We start from the raw sequence: 19,905 nt of genomic DNA, 5'->3' as shown, positions 1-19,905 counted from the left end.
CAGGCCCAGTCCGGCCCTGTCCTTGACATACCCTGTCCAGCCACGTCCAAGGCAGGAATGCTTCACACTCACCTACCTGCACATCCACGGCCTACCCCTACCCAGCACATGCATCTACACCAGTCACCTCTCTCCTGTCGGGTTACCCCTAGCCTCAGCCTCCAGCTGAGAACCAGGGAGGGGTGTGAGTAAACTGAGTTACGCATGAAGACATGCCACCCCCCCACTGTGGCTGGTCCTAGAGGATGAAAAGGGGCCACTGCAGAACCAGCTGGATAGGGAGTGAGCTCTCCATCACCAAGTGAGTGCAAGCCAAGCTGCCAAGTCCCCCCACTGGAGTCACACGTACTCATCTTCTCTGAGGCCCCAAGCCTGGGCCAGGAAGCCGGGTGGAGACTGGAGGGCGGGGGCCTTTCTGACCCAGAGTTGCTAAAAAGAGCCAACAGGGAAGTAAAAATAGGAAATAAAAATAAAATCGCTCCAGCCAGTCCTGGTTGTTTGTGTAGGAAACAAGGCATCTATCGCCCTGTGAGGCGTGAGGCGGGCTCAGCACCAGGCCCCTCCCAGACGAGGAATGTCCCCCCCCCCCCCAGCTGCAGCCGCCCCAAGACCTCAGCTACGCACTCTCGAGACTCCAAGAGGAATCCCAAGGACCCAGTTCAAAGCCCAGCTCTGCCAATAAGCCAGGTGACCCTGGGCAAGGAGCTGAGCCCCTCCCTCACCATCAGTGGGGCACAAACCCACCTCCCGGTTCATAGAAAGGGAGGGGTGCAACCATGGCCCACACGAGGCTCCTGGCACCCCTCACACCTCTGCCAGGTTCCTCTCCAGGCATGCTCCCCACTGCTGGCCCCATCTGCACATGCACTCTGCCACCCAAGGCGGGCACTCAAAAGCCCCAGACTAGAGTAAGAGACTGGATCTGGCTCCCCACTTGCCCCAGCTCCCCGGCCGGTAATCGGACCTGAACTTCCTCGTGGAACAATTAGAGGAAGCCTTCCTTCCTATCCTTTCCTGTTGGGCCTGTCCAGGACTGGCACTAGACTCATTCATACTAAAGTGTATATGACTGGCTCTGGCTCGGGTCTAGCTGGTTCTCCAGGGTACAGAACTGTGAGAAGAGCTGAGACGCCCAGAGGGCAAGGAAGGCCCATGTGAGCCAACCCCCCGTCACCCCCCATGGCACAAGGACCCTCCTCCACTCCCCACCCTTCTCTGTAAGGCACCTGCTGGTCAGCGCTCAGCCTGGGCCTGGAGCAGTGGGAGTGTCTCGTGGGGGGCCCCAGCAGCACCTGTGTGCTAGTTCAGAGCAACCCCTGTCACCCCAGGAGCCCTTGTAGGCCACCCCTGGATCTGCCACCCACAGCCCCCTCCCAGGGGAATTGAAGTGGGCCAGGGGCCCAGCCAGGGAAGCCTGGGGGTGACATAACCAGTCTGAGACAGCCCCAATCAGCCCAAACCAGCCTCCCCACGATGGCCCACTGTCTTCCCAGGATACACATCTGCTCCCAGCCCACTCCATCCTCTGCACCCTACAAGAAAACCCCAGGTCCTCACCAGCCTGCCAGCCTCGGCTGCCCGGCTCAGCCCTGCCCAGGCCTCCCTGCGCACAGCCGTCTACACAGTCACTTGGCCCTCACAGGACGGCGCGGGGGGGGGGGGGGGGGTCTGCCATCTGGACGTGACTGTGCTGGCCAGCAAGGGGGGAACAGAGCATGCACAGAACACACACACATACACACACACTCCCACAGGCCCCCATGCTCACATGTGCTCAGACACAGGCCAGGCTTACACGCTCACTCATGCTCACACCAGCTCACACACACATCTTCACTCCAGCTCATATGCACGGGCTCACACAGAATCACAAACACTCACACAGAGGCTCACAGGCTCACACACACACAGGCCCAGGCTTGCACATTCACACATGCTCACACCAGCTCATATGCACGGCTCACACAGGCTCACAAACACAACCCCAGGCTTACACACTCACAAATGCTCACACCGGCTCACACACACATCCTCACACAGGCTCACACATGCTCATACACACAGGTCCACACAGGCCCAGACACATGCTCACATACATGGGCTCACACAGGCCCAGGCACACTGCTCACATGGGCTTGCACACTCATATGGGCTCATGCACACAGGGTCACACACACAGCCTTGCACACACAGGCTCGCACACACTCACATAGGCTGACAAGCTCTCTCACACACTCACATGATGCTCCACACAGGAGTGACCCTGCCAGGTCCCTGTGCCCTGTGTTCTTCTGCCTCCGAGTCCCTGAGAAGAGTCTAAGGAGGATGGGGGAGGGGAGCAGCAAGCAACAGGCCCACCACCCAGCCCTGGCCCTTTCTGCCCAGTACCCTCCAGCCAATAGACCCTCAGAGCTACCAGAAAGGAAGTGGGGGTCCCCGTGGCTGGGACCAGAGGACAACAGGGAAACCCTAGGTCCCGTGACCTCCAGGTCCTGGGGCCAAGGCTGAGGTCAGAGCCCTCACCAGCCCACCAGCCATGGACACATGGGCTGGGGACCCAGATCACAACTTGCAGTGCCAGGTTCCAGCTGGTTTGGGCTGCCAAGCACCAAGCACAAGTCCGGGCAGCCAGGAGGACAACAGTGGTGACCACAGTTCCCTAGTACTCTGGGGACACAGAAGTGGAGAGTCCGTGGGGCAGGGAGGCCCAGGACAGGCCATCTCCTCACTCTGAGACACCCACAAGAGGCCTGATCACCACCCCAAGGCCATGACCTGCCTGCCTCCAGCCCTCCCTACAGGGCTGAGCAGAGCACAGGGCCTGGTGTCCACGCACACTGAAGTGATGCCCAGGGGGTGCAGGGCACCGGTTGCCCTCCGATAAGCTCTGCAGCTTATCAGCTGCATCCAGGGCCAATGTGGGCTCTGGAGCCAGGCCCTCCCCCACTCCCCAGCCTCCCGGGGCCCCGCTGCCTGGGCCAGAGACACAGCAACTGCCCACAAGCAGATAAGTGTCAGCAATGGGCTGCAGGCAGGGAGGCTGGACTCCCCACATGGGGGGCACGCCTCTCCCAAGGGTTGCAGCCAGTAAAGGCAGGTGGAGATGTGACCTTGCCCTGTGACCCTGGGATGGATCAGAGGGATGAGGCATCCCTAGTCCTGGGTGGGGCCAGTCAACCTGGAAGCAAAGCTGTCCACATCCTGTGGCTGGGAAGACGCAGATTGCACCCCAACGCCTGGCGGCCCTCGGAACGCCATGACACGTCCTCTTTGCAATGCCTATCCCACAGCAGCCAGACGGAAGTCGGCAGGCATCGGACACCCAGCAGTGGGAGTTCCAGGCCGAGGGCCGTGAGTGCACACTTGCCCACCCTTCAGCCTGAGGAAAAAGGTCCAGAGAGGCCCTGCATATCCCAGGCAGTGCTCTGCATTCTGCCTGGGGCATCCCCATCTCCTGCAACCCACAGGCACCCTAGGGCTATCACGAGCCCTGTTTGCAGGTGTAGACACTCAGCTAGGACCCAAACCAGGCCAATGCACATGCTCCCCACTGCCCGGCTGCCTGGGTATAGGTGCCAACAGCCCAGCCCGGGCCTCCTGGCATGCACCAGACAGGTACCCAGTGAGGAGCGGACCAGGCCTCGGGGGGTGGTAGTGAGGACCTAGTCTCTAGCCTGGCCATCCAGGACACGCCACACCCCGGCTGTGTCCCCCCGCTGCAGCAGGGGGCCAGAGTGGAAGTAACCTCTTACAACGGCTGCTAAACACATTCTTCCAATGGACCATCAAAGAGCTGAGGGCAAAGAGCACAGCGTGAACCAGCCACCAGAACCCTGCCGCTGGAGGTCCCAGCAGCCCCCATACTCCAGGGCAGGGATGAGGACCCCCTCCCTCCTCCTCAAGGAGACACCAGGGTGCTGCCTGCTGCTGGCTTTTTCCTGGTCCTTAGGGCCACTCTCAGCTGCTGCTCTGCAGCCACAGAGCCACCAGGCAGATGGGCACAGCTCCCGCTCCGCTGAGCCCCAAGCCAGCAGCCCCCACCACAAAAAGCAGCACCGAGAAATGAAAAGGGAAGGTGAGTGGGGGTCCTGCCTCTGAAGCCCGGTGCAAACACCTCCCCATGTGCACAGCCTGGAAGGATGCCCCTGACAGGGTGGGGGCCCTGGCCTGCTTCCACCTCTGCTCTCTTCAGGACCACCCTGGCAGTGACCTCCGCCTGCCAGGCTTTCCTGCCCCTCCCACCCCATGGCACCCCACATCACAGCCCTGGCCTCTCCCCTGTGCTCTAGCCCCATGAGGCCACTGGGGGTGTCAGAACGCATCCCCTGCCAAAGTCCTGCTTGCCCCCAGACCTGCCCCTCCACAGCTCTCTGCGTTCCATAAAAGGCACATCAGTCTTCCAGACACGGAGGCCACCTGGTTACCACTCCGCTATCCTGCCCACTGGCCCCACTTCTGAGACAGCAGTGATTAACAGAGACAGAGACGATCCAGGGCCTTTTCCACACCCCGACTCCAGCTCCCCCCTCTCCCCTCAGTGGCTTGGCTCTAGCCACACAGGCAGATTCAAGGAGCCCTGCTCCAGGGTGGCCCCTGACAATACAAAGCTTCCACACAGGCCTGAGAATATAGAGGCAGACTTCTCCCAAACTCCTATCCATCCCTCAGGACCCAATTCAGAGGGCCCCAACCCAGCAAACACCAGGGCAAGCTCCACCTGCTTCCAGAACGTCTTCCTACCACCCCACTCACACCGGCTCCTCCCCCAGAGCAAGAGCAGAGGTGACATCAGACCAACCAACCTCAGCTCCATGCTCACTGCGTGTGACCTACCCTCACAGGTATACAGCCATGGCTGTATACAGCCATCAGCCCTGCTGTATACATAAGCAAGCCAAGGCCCGGAAAGGTTTTGAGAATCTGGTCCAAGGCAACTCGCTGTCAACTGGCACCACTGAGTCCATCTCTGTTCTCGGACCCCAAACACGACTCACCCCTTGGGGGCTGGGCCTCACTCAATTCTGCTGCCCCAGTGGGGCCAGATGTCTATGGACACACAGCCAGTCAGACAGGCCGGCCATATGTTTGCTCTGGACCTCGGGGCCAGGCCTTGATCCCAGCCACTGACCCTCTGCTTAGTGGTAGAGGATGGAACCTGGTCCTAACATGGGTAGCCCCTGGGAGCGGAGGGTCCTTCCTTGTATGCATCTGGGACCTGAGTCCAAGGGCAACCAGGACCCCTGTAGCAGCAGGTAGTAGCTGCAGCTAATGAAGCAGAGGGGATGGGCGGGGGGCTCGCCTGCGGGCAAGAATGACACCACCACAGGCTCCTTCAAGGGTACCTCAGGGGACCCTCCAGGGCAGGACTCTGGCCCATCACGCCACACTCTCTGTGCTCCACTCCCAGGAACTGGCACTGAGCTGCACACCACAGCAGTCCCCTCCCTCAAAAGTCCACAGACCCCCAGAAGGAGGGTGGTTTGCATCATCTTAAAAGCCAACTTGGAGATGGGTATGCTCCCTGCTGACAGCTCCCCTGAAGTGCAGAGGGCAGGAGAGGTACCACATGGTGCACTAATTCAATCAACCAACATTTCGCAAAGCTGGGGCAGCACCTGGCACCGTGGCTTCAGGCACAAACAAGATCTAGAAGCCACCCCGAAGCAGTCTCAGGGATCCGAGGGGGACAGAGCTGGCCCAGGCAGCAGTGCCCACGAAGGGGAGCAGCCCCAGCCAGCGTGCTTCCCACCTCCAGCAACTCCAACATCCTTCCTTCCACTCCACCAACTAGGAACCGAGATAAAGAGGGAGGAAGCAATGTGCTCCAAGTCACCAAGATCATGTGGCAGACGGGACAGTCCAGGGGCACCACGCATGCCACTTATCCCCGGGCCCGTGGTCTGGAGGCCTCTTGCGAGGAGGGCTAGGTGTACCCAGCAGGCTAGGAGGGCTGCAGCCTGGATCTTGTGCCCCCTGAGACAGAAAAGGCTAGAGGGAGGCCCTGGGGGCCCAGGAAGGCCGAAGCCAGCACCACCCTGCCCCAGGGGTCACGACCCAGCACCCAGTGCCTGTGGTCTCCACCTCTCAGCCCTCCTCCTGACCTTGGTCCTGGGCAGAAAGTCCAAGAGCAAGGGAGGGGTGGGAGTGACTCCACCTCCTCCTGTGGACTCTGGCCTCATCAGTTTTGTCCTCGATGCAGGGAGAAGACAGCCCAGGGCTCACACAGGAGGCTGCTGGGCGGGCACATGACACCTAGCTGCCACCGGGAGAGGGACAGGGGCAGCAGGAGGGGGCACCATGGGCACAGACCTGACAGAGGGGGTGAACAAAGGGCCCCCCCAGCTGCTCCACCCAGAGGGACCCAGCTATGGCCACTCACCCCAGGAACCAGAGCTCCGAGCTAGGGCCACGTGGGCTAGGCCAGAATGGGTCATACTCCAGACCAGGACGTTTCAGGGCCTGGGAAGCAGAGGGACATCTGGCCTGCAGGGGCTGCCAACGGCCAGCCTGGGGTCTGCCAGGTCAGAGTCAGGCCCACGGCCACCCTTAACTCCTCACAGGGTTAATTATTCCCAGACCAGCTGACTACACCCCCCAGCACCCCCCCCCCCGCCCCAGTGCTCACATGGTTCCTCACCAGCACAGACCTACAACCCAGCTAGCAAGAGGCAAATCACAGTAGCCTGGCCACCCAATCAGACTCTTCTGAAATCCTCCAGGGAGGACTCCTGCCTATATCCACATGGGCATCCCCCTCTGTGCCCTTCCCTGGGGTAAGAAATCCCCGGGGAGGGCTCACCCATTCTCTCTACCTTGATTCCCTTTCCACAGCCCACCCAACAAACTCCTGTTCATGCCTCAAAACCCAACTACGATACCACCTCTCCTGTGAAGCCTCCCCAGGCAGTTTACAGGTAAGGAAACTGAAGGCCAGACAGGTGAATATGCCAGCCCAGGGCCGCCCAGATTCCAACTGAGAGCTGGCACTCATTCCTCACACAGGACACCCTTTCGGCAGCAAGCTGGGAACACGAGAAGGCAAGGAAGAACAGTCAGTGGCGCTTAATGAGGCAGGAGAGGCTCCAGGGCCACAAGACCCTGAGCAGAGGCCTGGCCTCCACACTGGGGGTGAAGAAAAACCATGGAGAGTTCCAGGCAGAGGAGGTCAGAACCCAGGAAGAGAGGAGGCTGGCCTGCCACAAGTGGTAGCAGGACGCCCCCGCTGCCGACAATGATGCCGGCCCCCACCTGTAAGGTTCACAATTTCCCCATACAAGCCATCACCCCAAACTGTTTCAACCCAACACTCCCAGTTCAGACCCACAGCCAGGCCCAGCCTCAGACCCCTGCCCCTCCCCCCAACTCAGAGCCAAGGCTTCCTAGCACACAGGCACCTCCCTGCCCACCCCACCCATGGCCTGTCCTCCTCAACCCAGGGAGGGCTTAGCGCCATTTCCTGAGAAGCTGGTCCCCAGCGGCAACACCCCAATCAGATGGCCACCAGCTTATGGGAACAAGGCCAAGGTACTGGGAGGGAAGAGTAGAGGCTTCTGGCTGCCAGAGAATACCAGGGAAACTGAGGCCAGGCATGCAACAAGCTGGTCAGAGAGCACCCCCAAGGAGGCAGCGGTGGGGAACCACCCATCCACCCAAGCAGGCTGAAACCAGGGGCCCCATGGACGGCCCCCACCCACAGCTCAACTGTACAGACCTCTCCTGCGAGCAGCAGCAACAGCCTCTACTGAAAGCACCCCAAAGCCGCTTTGGACAAAGCCAGCCCCAGAGGGTGCAGAGGAGGCACCGACTGTCTCAAGACAGCCCCCCACCCCCCGGCTTCAATCCCAGAGCTAGCCTTCCGGGCCTTCACCAGCCAGAGCACCTCAGGCATGTCATGCGACCTCCCTGAGCCTGAAGCATTCATCCCCCATCATGGGCCGGTCCACACAGAGCCGAACCTGGGACAGCTCAGTAAGTACGTGGCTACCACTGTGCCAACCCCATCACTGATGGTCACCAACTGGTGCTGCCCAATGCCTGGCCCCTGAGGGGCAAACAATGAGCAAAGTGCATCTCCAGACCTGGGCTGGCCCAGGTTTTAAGGAAGACAGGGGCACTGGGTGCATCCTCCACACAGTGGGATCCCACTGCCACTGACGGCCAGTCGCGGGGTCTTCTCCATCCCAGTCCCTAACCAACCAAAGGTGGCCAGGACACCCATATTGGGTACCACACGACTGCACACCCTTGAGATGGGCCCTGCCCTCAGGGAACCTCAGGAGCAAGAGAAGGCGTGGGGGGCCAGGGCATCAGGAGTACACAGTGGCTGAGCACCTGCTCCACCAGGACAGCCTCCCACTGATCAGCTAACCCTCATGTGTCCCTACGAGGCCGCACAACTCCCCCTCCTCACCCCCACGGCAGGCATGAGGACGCAACAAGGCCAAGGGCCTGTGGACCTGATGCTGGTGCCCAAGCCCAGCCAGCCCGGCACCGAGTCCAGGATGCCACCCACCATCCCACACCGTTTACAGCACATCCTGGACCAACCCTGCTGGGAACCAAGCAGGCCTCCGAAAGGACTTGGCTAAGGGCACGGCGCTGGAGCCAAAGGCACAGTGAAGGGGCAGAGGGACACCCAGGGGGGACACGGTGCCGGCCAGGGCCCACAGACATCTGCTCCAGGAAACTCCAGGCAAGGCGGGCATCCATCGGGAGCCCATGAGTGCACCACTCCAGCCACCTGGGCTGTCGCTGCCTGACCTCTGCCTGGGGCCAGTGCGGACACTTAAGCTAAATTGGTCAATTATGGGATACTTAGATCCCTCCCCCGGGCTTCCCAGCCTCCCTCGGTTCTGGGCCGCAGCACCAGGAAGCCTGTTGAATCAGTAACCTCATTACAGCCAGGAGGCCACACCCGGGGCTGGCTTTGAACTCCACAGGGTTTATCCACCGAGCTGGAGGATTTACACACTGTCTGGCCCAGGCCCAACTCACACTCCCCTCCCATCCCTCCCCTCCCCTCCCCTCCATGCTGGAGGCTCCCTCTCCTGAGACCCACAGCCACCAGCCCTGTGCCCCAAGCACAGTGGGGAAACTGAGGCACAGCTGGAAACCACAGAGGTGCAGGGAGCCAGGGCCAGGCTCTGGGTCACCCCGGGAGCAGGGTCTCAGGCCAAGAGTCTCCCTTTTTCATCCCTAGCCCCAGTTAACAGAGCTCGGAGCCACCTATCTCACGAACTCAGAGCCAAGGGCCAATTGTGAACATCGGGGGGAGGGGGGGGTCCCCGGGTTAATGCCTCACACTGAGGCCCCTGTGGTGCAGGCCCCACAAGGGCCCCCAGTTCCCAGGCCCCAGCCCCAAGGCCAGTCCTAACATGGCCCTCAGGTCCCTGCCCTGCCCCCAGGACCCCAGCCATCCTGCCCCCTATGGACAGCCTGTCCCCCCGACTTGACCAGGTACCCTTGGTCTAGGACTCATCTTCCCAGACCCGGGCTTGAGCCCCCTTGACCACCAGACTGTTTCATCATCTTTCCCAGAGCCCCACCCCAGGCCCTGGAACGTCTTGGTTAACGTGGGAGGGGCACACGGAGTGGACGGCATTTCCCCCCAAGGGCAGGCCAAGGGCCTGAGGGCCAGGAAGGGAAAGGGGACAGCAGGAGAGGCGGGGGCCAGGGAGGAAAATGACTACTCACTCATCCCCGTGATCAGGGACAGTAGAGATCTGCAGTCTGGCCCAGGGGCCTGGCCTGACCTCCTCACCCCCAGGAGGCAACTACCGAGGAGTGCCTGGCCAAGGCAAGGGCAGCAGCCCACACAGAGCAACACCTGGTCAGCCGGGTTCCAGGCCCACTGGACCCCTCTTCCTTCTATCTCCTGCCCGCCTCCTGCCCACCTTCTGCACAGAGCTGGAGGCCTAATTCCAACCACGGACACCACCCTGCCCGTGGCCCCCCGTGGCCCCCACACACCTGACCTGAGCCCCAGACCCTCACTTGGATGCATCGGACCCTACTTCCTATCCTGCCTCCTCTCACACAGCACCACATCTCCCAGCTGCAGCCATGCAGGCCTGGACACCCAGCCTCCGGGCCTTTGTCCCCACTGTCCCTGCCACTCGAAGACCCCTCCCCCCACCACCTGTTGCAGCCCTGCCTCTCCAGCAGAGCCCATGACAGGACCAGCTCCATCAGGAAGGTTCACCAGCCCTCCACACCTCAGACCCACCTCCATGGGAAGGCAGGGCCAGGCCAGCACCCACCAGCTATGCACTACATGCATGTAGATGGGAGTCCAGGCAGCAGGCCCAGGTTCTTGTAAGGAAGAGCTCATCAGGGCTGTTAGCATAGGCTGGGAAGGCAGGGCATGTACACCTGTGCCTGTATCCGTGTGTATATACACTAGCATGCACAAAGGCATGTACGTGTGGATCTGTGTGTGTACACAGCACATATGTGTATATGCACTTGTACATGGGTGTGCAGGTGTTTACATGTGTGCATTCGCATGTGTGTGTACATGCATGCATATGGGGTGTTCATGTGTGCATGTGTACCCGTGTGTTCACATGCATGTGCCATGCATTCATGTGTGTGTTGGGAATGCAGATCACAGAGATGATCGAGACCCCGCCCTGCCCTGGGGCCCTAATGTGACCATTCTAGCCCAGCCACTCGCCACCCAGTTCCCTCAGGAATTTGCTGCTAGATGGCTCAGACCTGGGCAAGGGGGAGGGCTCCAGGCCACAGGGGTCCTCAGGCTGTGCCTCTGGCTGCTGACCCAAGCCATGGCTTTCCAGCCCAACAGCAGCCACCCCGCCATCCACCAAAGACAAGCCTGGATGAGGATCAGCGTCTCCACTCCCCAGAGGGCCTTCCGTGTGTGAAAAGGGACGGAAGGAACATCGTGAAGCTTCCACCAAGTCCTCCAGAACAGAACACTCATTTACCCGCAGGCCCAAGATCCGTAATAGAGCTCCTAGAGAGCCGGGACAGGGCACAGGTCCAGGTCCCAGTAGGCAAGTGGCTTCTGAAAATGCTGAGGATCAAGCAGCCCAGGAGAAACAGCACTCCTATCCAAAGGCCAGTCCAGGCCTCCCAGAAGGGCTAAGTGTCCCCATCCACTCAGTGGGCTTGCCTACATGAAACCCCCGTGATGTCCTAAAGATCAAGTCCCAAGTACACAGCAGGTGCCCAAAGACCTGAGCCACAGCATTCTCAAAAGGGGAAGACCAGGGCCCAGAACCAGTTGGGAGAGGTTTAGACAAATGGGGGTGGGCCATGACCACGAGGTCCGCCTGGATTCTGAAGACAAGGAAATCAGGCCGGGGCACAGAGACGTGGGGACACTGGGAGGCAGGGACACAGGTCTCAGGGACAAGGGGACAGACACGAAGATACAGGGATGCGTAACAAGCACTTCTGGGTAGAGCACCAGGCAGGGCCCAGGGGCAGGGGCCAGAGCTCGGTGTGGCCGAGGCCGTCGGGGAGGGAGAATGTGAGCGTGCACACATCCAGGCCCTGCACACTTGTGTGCATGCCCCCACCCTCCCCCACAGTGGCCACGCCAATTTCATTTAGCCGCTTTCTGCCCCATTTTGCGCTCATTAGGCTGCCGAGGGCCACAACCGCTGGTAACTCCAGGGTACGATCCCCCTGCCTGCGGGGTGGCCCTGGCGCACACCTGGGAGGCTCAGGACACCTCGCACCAGGCTGGCGGGGCATGCAAGGAGTCCCCTGCTTCTCCCACCTGCTGTGGGCCTCAAGGATAGGCTTTGCAGTAGGAACCTGCAAGGGTGAAGGCACCCAGCCGAGGGGCCCCCGTCAGTGCTCACTCACCTCCGAGAGGCCGGGGGCGCCCTCCCTTCCGTGTCTGCTGCCCCAGCCACCCTCTCCACTTTGGGATCCCTGCAGTCCAGCCCTCCAGACCCGCACCCCACCCCACCCCAGGCAGGAGGAACAGGGTGCCCCTGGCCACAGACCTCGCCTCCGAAGATGGGCCATCAGAACAAATCGGGCTTCCTCCCCCAATACCCAGCAGGGGCCAAGATCCAGGTCCATTTGACAAATGCTCATGCTCAGCTGAGGCTCCGAGAGATAGGCAGACCACACACAGGCAGCAAGGAGAGGACTGGACCCCTGGGGCATGACCCCCAGCCCAACAACAGAACACTGGCCTCCACGAGGTGCTGCCTCTGGTCCTCCCACCCCAGGGACAGCCAGGTCATTCCAGAGAGAGCGGGTGTGGGGAGCAAGTGCCAAAGGGCATGACCAGGAGGGGGAGCCTGGCACTGCATCTCCTAGACCTGAAATGATGCAGGGAGGGCAGTACAGGGGATCGGATGGACCGGGGGCACTAGCATCCCTCCACAGCATCCCTCAAATCGATCTGCTTCATGAGCATCGGGACAAAGGCCTCGAAGGTGAGCCCCAAGTGGGCACCAGTCCCACTAGCCACCAGGCTCCAAGTCCACATACAGAGTCCTGAGGGCCTGGGCCCCACTGCATCCCTAGCACCGCCAATGGCTAGCTCCCATGGCTTGGGCCCCTCAGAGCCCTGGCTACCAAGGCCCACTACAAAGGACAAAGACAAACTTGAAACCAGTGGAGAAGGAAACGGAGAGCAAGTCTTGGCTTACAAAGCCTCAGCCTGGTGACAGTGCCCGGCCTGGGCCAGCTCTGCCGCCCCGGCTCTGTGTCCCACGGAGGGCAGCTGAGCTGGCCCAGGAGCCTCTCCTACAGGCTGGCCTCACTTGGCCCTGGAGACCACAGCCCTGAAACACCCTCACTGTGGAAGAGCCCACGCCGCTCAAGAAAATGGGACTCCGCGGGCGGCTCCCATGGGCTCTGGGCATGTAGGGCTTTCGCCACCCCGCTTCTACACCCCCCGCTGCCACACCCCCACTGTGCAGTCAGTCTGTCCCACCTACAACCACCTGGGAGCTGCTCTCCTGACGCCGGAGCCCCCAACAGACACACTGTGCCCGTGCCGGAGAAGGGGCCCACCCCCAATCACCCACTCTGGGCCTGCACAATTCCACAACAACCCCCTCACCCTCCCTCGGGATTGGAAACAGAGAGGGTGCGGTGGGGGCCAGGGAGAGAGAGCATGCAGAAGGCCTCCTGGAGGCAGCGCAGTCCCTGCAGCCCTGAAGGCCAGACACAGCTCGGTGCACCAGCAGGACTGCCCGGCGGCCACCCCTGCGTGAGTGCGGCTGCTGGCTCCACTCTGCCTAACCCTAGCCCCAGCCGCTGGCTCTCCCAGCACGGCCCTTCCTGGGGCCAGCTCATTCCACCATGTCTGGGCAGCGGGGGTCAGGGCTGCACGCTGGGCCCAGGCACGGCAGCTAGATCCCTGCGAGCTTGCGGGTTGTGAGCAGAGGCCACGGTCAGGCCGCAGTCAGGGCTGTTTTTCTCGCCCTGACACTTCTCCTGTCAACAAACAGAGCCCCCTCTAGAGTTTACCCAAACAAACGCCCCAACAGTCCGCAGTGCCCAGGCCTCCACAGAACTGCCTCAGCAGGACGGCCTCCAAGCCCGGCCTCCAAGCCCAGCCTCCCAAGAGTCATGTGACCCTGTTATTTCGGGAGGCCCCGGAATGTGCTCTATTTTGGGTCCCTCGGGGCTCTGATGTTACCAGAAGCCCCTCACCAGGGTTCCAAGCTCACGCAGGTCCCGGAGAGTCCCCCAGAGGATGGCCAGTGGGCCTGTGGCTCTGCTACTGGCCGCCCTGTCCCCTCAGGCAGCTAGTGAGCTACTGTTAGCCAAGCCGGGTCTGGCCAGGCCTGGGACCTCTGGGCCTCCTCTGTAGGCCTCCCTCATGGGTGTGGGGGGCACTGGGAGCAGGGGCTGCCTCAGACCACTCAGCCCCCAGATCTATAGCTGGGGCTCGTCCCTGTCCTTACCAGGTAGCTCGGTGGGCAGCAGCTAGGAAACAAACTCCCAGGTGGAGGAGGGCAAGGGCCCGGACCCACCAGGCCCCGAGGCAAGGGGCGCTGGGGGAGGAGGCCCTCTCTGCCCAAGGCCCCGCAAGCACAGTGGAGGGCTGTGTGGCCTTCCTGGCAGCGCCAGGGCTGGCCTGGGCTGCCAGCCGGGCCCTGGCCGAGTAAGCGAGTGAGCGAGCGAGCGGGGCCTTCCGACACTCACCCCCAGGAGGGATTAGGCTGTGTTTACAAAAGAGCTTGGGCAAGTAGCTGCTTAATCGGACCTTCAACTCCACCGCACTTCAGAGCTGGTCACAAGCTCAGAAAAAATAAAATGTCATCAGAGCCCAGGACTCTCCACTCAAGCCTGGGGCTTGGGCTGCTGGGAGGCCACCGGCCTGGAGAAGAAAAGCCTCTGAGTCTCTGAGTGACCCATCCAGCTTCCTGGGGCAATGGCTCAGAGGCAGGACCTCCCCTTTCCATGGGGATTCCAGCACAACTACCCTGCAGCCTGAGCCCTACATGGGCCAACTCCCGGGACCCTCCCAGAACGTCAGAGCCTGTTCCTGCTCCCCTCCTAGTACCCAGCCAGGGCCCTGCCACGTTGGGGGTGGGGAGCAAAGACAGCCAGACGTTCCTGCTCCAAAAGGGATCCTCTGGGAGAGCCTAGCTCTGTGCACATAAGAGTGTGCTCCAGCCTTGACCAGCAAGGGGGGGCGGGGGCAGAAGGGGGGGGAAGATGACACTACTTAGCTTTATTTTCTCTTCCACACACACTGGCACCCACTGACTCGGGGGTTAAAATCCAGAATCCACCACTTTGTATGCTGTGGCCTCAGCTTCTCCCAGTTTTCTCATCCGCAAAATGGGCACATATGTCCACCTCCGGAGGCTATGGGAAGGACCAGGCTCATGCAAGGAGGGTACTCAGCTTGGTCCCTTTGGAGATCTTGACCTTACAGAATCAGAGAGGGCATCTTCCTCCATCTGACAAACCTGATGAAACTTGTTCCCGTCTCCCTGCAGCACCCCCCCCCCCGTTTGTGAGTGGGCTGCGGGGTACGTAGGGGTGCTCAGATCCTCCCCCCGACCCATGGGCAGGGGGAAGGCAGCTCCACACTGGCTCCCCTCCACCTCCCAATCTCAGCAAAGGTCGGTACAGCTGTGCTGGGTTCTGACGGCCAACCTGGTGGCCAAACTGCGCCCCAGGCTGCAGGGGGGTGGGCAGGCAGGAGGGGCAACTGACCGAGGGCTTTCATTCATAATCAGCTGTTTTAATTTCCATTCAGCACAGATCCTTCACCCAGCCTGACAGCCTGGCTGCCGGCCCCACCACCAAATTAATATCCTTCCCGGCGCCCGTTCATAAAGTCTCCCCACCCCCTCCCCCTTCCCTGCCTCTCACAGGCTCCCCAACCCTAGGGAGGGCAGCGGCTGGGGGCGCCCGGCCAAGCCCCTTCCTCCTCCTGCGTGGGTCAGGGCCTGGAGTCGGGACGCGGTCTGGGGCAGAGCGGCCCCTGGGCGGGATGGCACCGGGAGGGCGGGATGGCACCGGGAGGGCGGGGGAACTGAGCCTCCGCGCCCGGGGGTGTCCTTCCCCGAGTGCAGCGCCGGCCCCGAGAACGCCCCGCACCACGCCCGGTGCGCCGGAGCAAGGGGCGCCTTCCTGGGGTTCCCGGCGCTCCGGCCCCCGGTGACCCCGCACAGCCGCCCGAGCGCGCTGGGAGGAGGGGTCCGGCGGCCCCGGCCGGCGGCCTGCTGGCCTCGGCAGCCCGGGCGGCGGCGCACAGGCCGTCCCGGAGCCAGGCGGCCGCAGGCTGGGAGCGCACAAGTTGCTCCGCCCGCCCCGGCCCGGCCCCTGCGCAGCCCGGCGCGAGCGGTGCGCCCGGGGCTACCGGCGGGCCGGCGTGGCCAGGGGAGGGGGCGCGGGGGACCCCCGCCCGCAGCCGGCGGCCCGCTCACCCCGCTCACCCCGCCGCTCCCGCCCCCGCCCCGCGCCCCGCGCCCCGCGCCCCGCGCCCCCGCCGGCCCGCGAAAAGTTGCCCGGCCGCCCGCCCCAGGCCGGCGCCCCAAGTCGGCGAGGGCCGCGCGGGGGCCGGGGGCGCGGGGCCGAGCGGCCGGGGACGCGCCCCGCCGCCCGCCGCCCGCCGCCCGCCGCCCGCCGCCCGCGAGCACTCACCGAGCGGCAGGAAATGTTTGGTGTCCATGTCGGCGGCCCCGCGGCCGGGCGGGACGGAGGGGCGAGCGCGGCGGCCCCCGGCGCGGCCGGCCGGGCCCGGGCGGCGGGAGCCGGCGGCGGCGGGGCGGCGGCGGCGCGCGGAGGCCGCGGCGCGGCGAGTTGTTGCAAAAGTCGCCCAACAATGTAAACTACTTGCGCTGCGCGCCGCCGCCGGCTCCCGCGCCCGCGCCCCCGCCCGCGCCCGCGCCCCCGCCCGCGCCCGCGCCCCCGCCGCGCGCGCCCGCGTCCGCTCCTCTCCGACCGCGGCGGCGCCGGCGGGGGGGCGGCGGGGGGCCCGCGACGGGCGCGGACTCGGCGCAGCGCCGCCGCCGCCGCCGCCGCCGCCCCGCCCCGCCCCGCCCCGCCCGGCCCGGCCCGGCCGCCCCGCCCGGCGCGCGCCCCCCCGCGGACCCCGCGCCCCCGCGCCCCGCGCCCCGCGCCCCGCGCCCCCGCGAGCACGCGCGCTGGGCCGCGAGCGCGGAGCGGGCGGCGCGCAAACTTGCGAGTTGGCCGCGGCCGGGCTTCCCGGGAGCCGCGCGGGGCGGCGGGGGAGGGGCGGGCGCGGGGTCCCCTCCTCGCAGAGGGGGAGGCGGGCGGGCGGCGGAGCCGTACGCGGCCGGGCCATTGTCTGGGCGGCCACACAAAGCGGCCGGCCCGCCGCGCCCCGCCCCCGCCTGCCGCCACGTGGGGAAACTGAGGCCCGCGGTGGCCCGAGCTCGCGCAGGGGTGTGGGCCAGGCCTGCGCCCGCGAGCCCTCCAGTGTGCGGGCCTGTGCCCGGCCGCCCCCCACCCCCGCCTCCACGCCCTGGGGAGCCCTGGTCTCCGGCACCCTGGGCCCTGCTCGCAGCCGCCCGGAGGGCGGGGGCCCGGGACCCCTGCACGCTGGCCCGACTCCGACTTCGGGGACCCCTCTTTAGAAGCAGCGGGCTGGGGAGGAGCTGCCCTGAGTTGGGTGCTGACTTCGGGGCCCCGGGGCTACTTCGCTGCCCTGACTTTTAAATTCCTGATTTGTTTGCTGAAAAACGAAAGGAAGAATCACGCTGCCCCGGACCGGACCGCTTGGCGGCCCGAGTGGGGGCTCAAGGGTTACCTGCGTGGGGGGGCCTCACCGAGCAGATGCAGCCCGGAGGCGCCCCCTTGCCATCCGCCCCCACAAGCCCTGCTGCACCCATCCTTGGCAGGGGACCCAGGCTCCAGGAGGTGGAGGGGCTTAGCAAAGTCACATGGGCTGCACATGGTGATCCTGGCCCCCCCTCCCGGGGGGGGCGCTAGTGATTGGAAGTTGATGGCCTTGCTGCCCAGAGACCCCCACTCCCCATCATTGACAAAAAAGCCAGTCCTACTGCCTGGTGCACCGCTGCCACCAGTGTCACACTGGGTTAGCCTTGCCCCCCATCTGGGCTTCACTTTCTGCTCTGTGAAATGGGGAGTGTAGCAGGACCTGCCTGCCACCTGACAGCCGGGAGCTAGGGCCACTCTGACCTGCCCTGGGGGGAGGCTGTCATTCCACTTGGGACAGGAGCATGGCAGGGAGGGGGCAGGGGGAACAAGCAGCAGTTGGAGCCACCCCCAACCAGCGCAACTACGCCAGGGCCCCACCCTGTACGGTCCCCCTGGCTTCTGCTTGATCCACTGACACCCCCCCCCCATTGCAGAAGGCCTCCCCTTTGCTGGCTCTTGGGCCCCCTACCCTGTCCAGCTCCCCGCCTTCCTTCCAGTGCAGCATGTTGAGCTGTGGCCCTCATCCACTGCCATCACACCCTTCTTCCCTCTGGGGGCTCGGCTTCCCAAAGTGATGTCCTCCCGCCAGGGCTGGAGGCAGGCAAGCACGCAGGGAGAGCTCTGACAAGGAGCAGACACAGGCACGGACATGCATGGAGAGCGTGCCGTGTGCCAGCCCCAGCCCTCAGGCCGCTGCCAGCATGCCCGTGGCTGTGGTACGCAGTCAGTGCCCCTGACCTCCTGGTCTGCATCATCAGGCCTTGCCCCTTTCATGCGCGGCCCCCACTGGGCACAACTGACTGGGAAGAAGAGCCCTCCAGGGCCACAGGGCCCACTCCTTTGCTTGACAGAGGCACTCAACACCCCATGGGCAGTGGACACTACAGCCCACCTGGCTGTGAGACAGGCTGAGAGAGGTGGCATACATGTCACATAGCAGTGAGGGTGAAGCCAGGGTTTGAACCCAGGACCTGTCCTTGGGCCTTCTGGGCCACTAAGGGTGCAAGGGTGCAAGCCAGCACAGGCCCCATGGGCCTGGGTGACCATCGGTGGAGCTGGATCTACCATGGAGCTTCCTACCACCATGTCATGAATGGACAGCCTACTGACAATCCAAGGCCCTGAGTCTCAGGACAGAGAGGATGAGGATGAGGGTGGGTGGGCAGGAGCAGGAGACAGAGGTGAAAGATCTCTGCTCTGTGATCTCCGCCATTGTGGATCTTTCAGTCATTCGACAAATATCTGTGGAGCCGTTACTCGGGGGTGGGAGGCATGGTCCCAGTTGGACAGACACAGGCCAGGTCCCAGCTCTGCCCCCTTCCAGCCATGTAGCCAGGCCAGGTCACTCCCCAACCTGGGCCTCAGTTTCCTCACTTGCAAAGTGAAGATGACATGCCCTCCTTCTCACTGAGTCACTGTGCAGATGAAATGAGATAACACGAGGGGAGCCCTGGCATCGAGTGGGAGGAGCTCAGTGAGCTCAGCTGCTACTTCTGCTACTACTATTATTACAAGAGGATGACTTAGGCCCTCCGGGCGCCCCAGCCCCGACCAGAGACCGGACATGCCCACAGGGGCCTCTCTGAGGTGCCGAATCGCGGGCACGCAGGAAGTGGTGCGGACACCGGGCCGCATCCAGCCAGGGGCCCCGGGCACTTCCGGAGACCGCGGGTCCTCGAGTTGGGTTTTGAAGGAGGGAGGTGTTCACTGGGCAGAGGCAAGGGTGAGGGCGGTGCAGGCAGCAGGACCGGTGTGAGCACTGGCCGGGAGGTGGGAGGTACTCAGCTCTTGGAAGGAACAGCAGGCAGACCGCTTGGAGGGCAGGTTGGAACTCGCTGGGCGCTTATGGGAAAGCCGGTCCTGGGAGCCTGGAGGGCTGGGCTCCAGCATCTGAAGTCACCTCTGACAGTGGGCAGCCTGGCACAGGGGGCTCCCAGTCCTCCCCAGCCCCACCCCTGCCCTGGAAAACCCAAGACTCTAGAATCATCAGGGCCTGGGACAGGGAGCCACATGCAGGCCCATTTCCACATGGGCTCCCCACCCCAGGGAGGCTAGAGGGCGAAGGGGCTTCTGTTCCTAAGAGAGCTCCAGGAGGGGTCACCCAGCCCCCAGTCAGGTAGACAGAAGAGCGAGTGCAGGCCCGAGACCGCAAACCTGCTTAAACCCCAGCCTCATGACCCACCGATGCCAGCCTGACCACAGGTACCCCCAGCCCTGCCTTCTGCTCACGGGCTCGGGGCACAGGGTGCCGAGGAGGCACCACCAGCATCCAGGGAGGGGCGGGGCGGGGGCAGCCCAACAAACCCAGCTCCTTGATGGAAAATGCCTGTGCTGCTTGTTATTTCTATTTTTTGCTCTCCCCTGAAGCCGGGGCTCTTTGTGGAAATGCTTCCACAAGACACCGCCCGGACGGTGGCTGCCCCATTTGGAGTGGCCAGGTCCCAGCTAACCATGGAAAAATCCACCCCCAGCCTTCCTGCCATGTGCTTCTACAGCCAAAAATGTTTTTATAGTAATATCCATCTATTTACAACCTGAGATCTAAGA

The 19,905-nt window shown here is 63.3% G+C and overlaps 1 protein-coding gene across 3 annotated transcripts in view; it reads right to left on the bottom strand.

The window, feature by feature from the left end:
* RXRA (retinoid X receptor alpha) overlaps positions 1 to 16,255 on the bottom strand; it is a 93,756-nt gene extending 77,501 nt beyond the window's left edge. The window contains exon 1 of one of the 3 annotated variants that reach the window (XM_072748239.1): positions 16,099 to 16,255. In XM_072748239.1, the coding sequence (XP_072604340.1) occupies positions 16,099 to 16,126 (28 nt within the window). In that variant the 5' untranslated portion in view covers positions 16,127 to 16,255. Of the gene's footprint in view, positions 1 to 6,379; positions 6,542 to 13,901; positions 14,112 to 16,098 lie in introns of those variants that run through there. The other 2 variants (XM_072748238.1, XM_072748234.1) reach the window with 2 other exon arrangements.
* Positions 16,256 to 19,905: the final 3,650 nt, after the last annotated feature.

Source organism: Vulpes vulpes, chromosome 2 (genome assembly GCF_048418805.1).
Source record: "Vulpes vulpes isolate BD-2025 chromosome 2, VulVul3, whole genome shotgun sequence".
NCBI classification, from domain to species: Eukaryota; Metazoa; Chordata; class Mammalia; order Carnivora; family Canidae; genus Vulpes; species Vulpes vulpes.
This window is presented reverse-complemented; position numbering and strand designations above follow the sequence as displayed.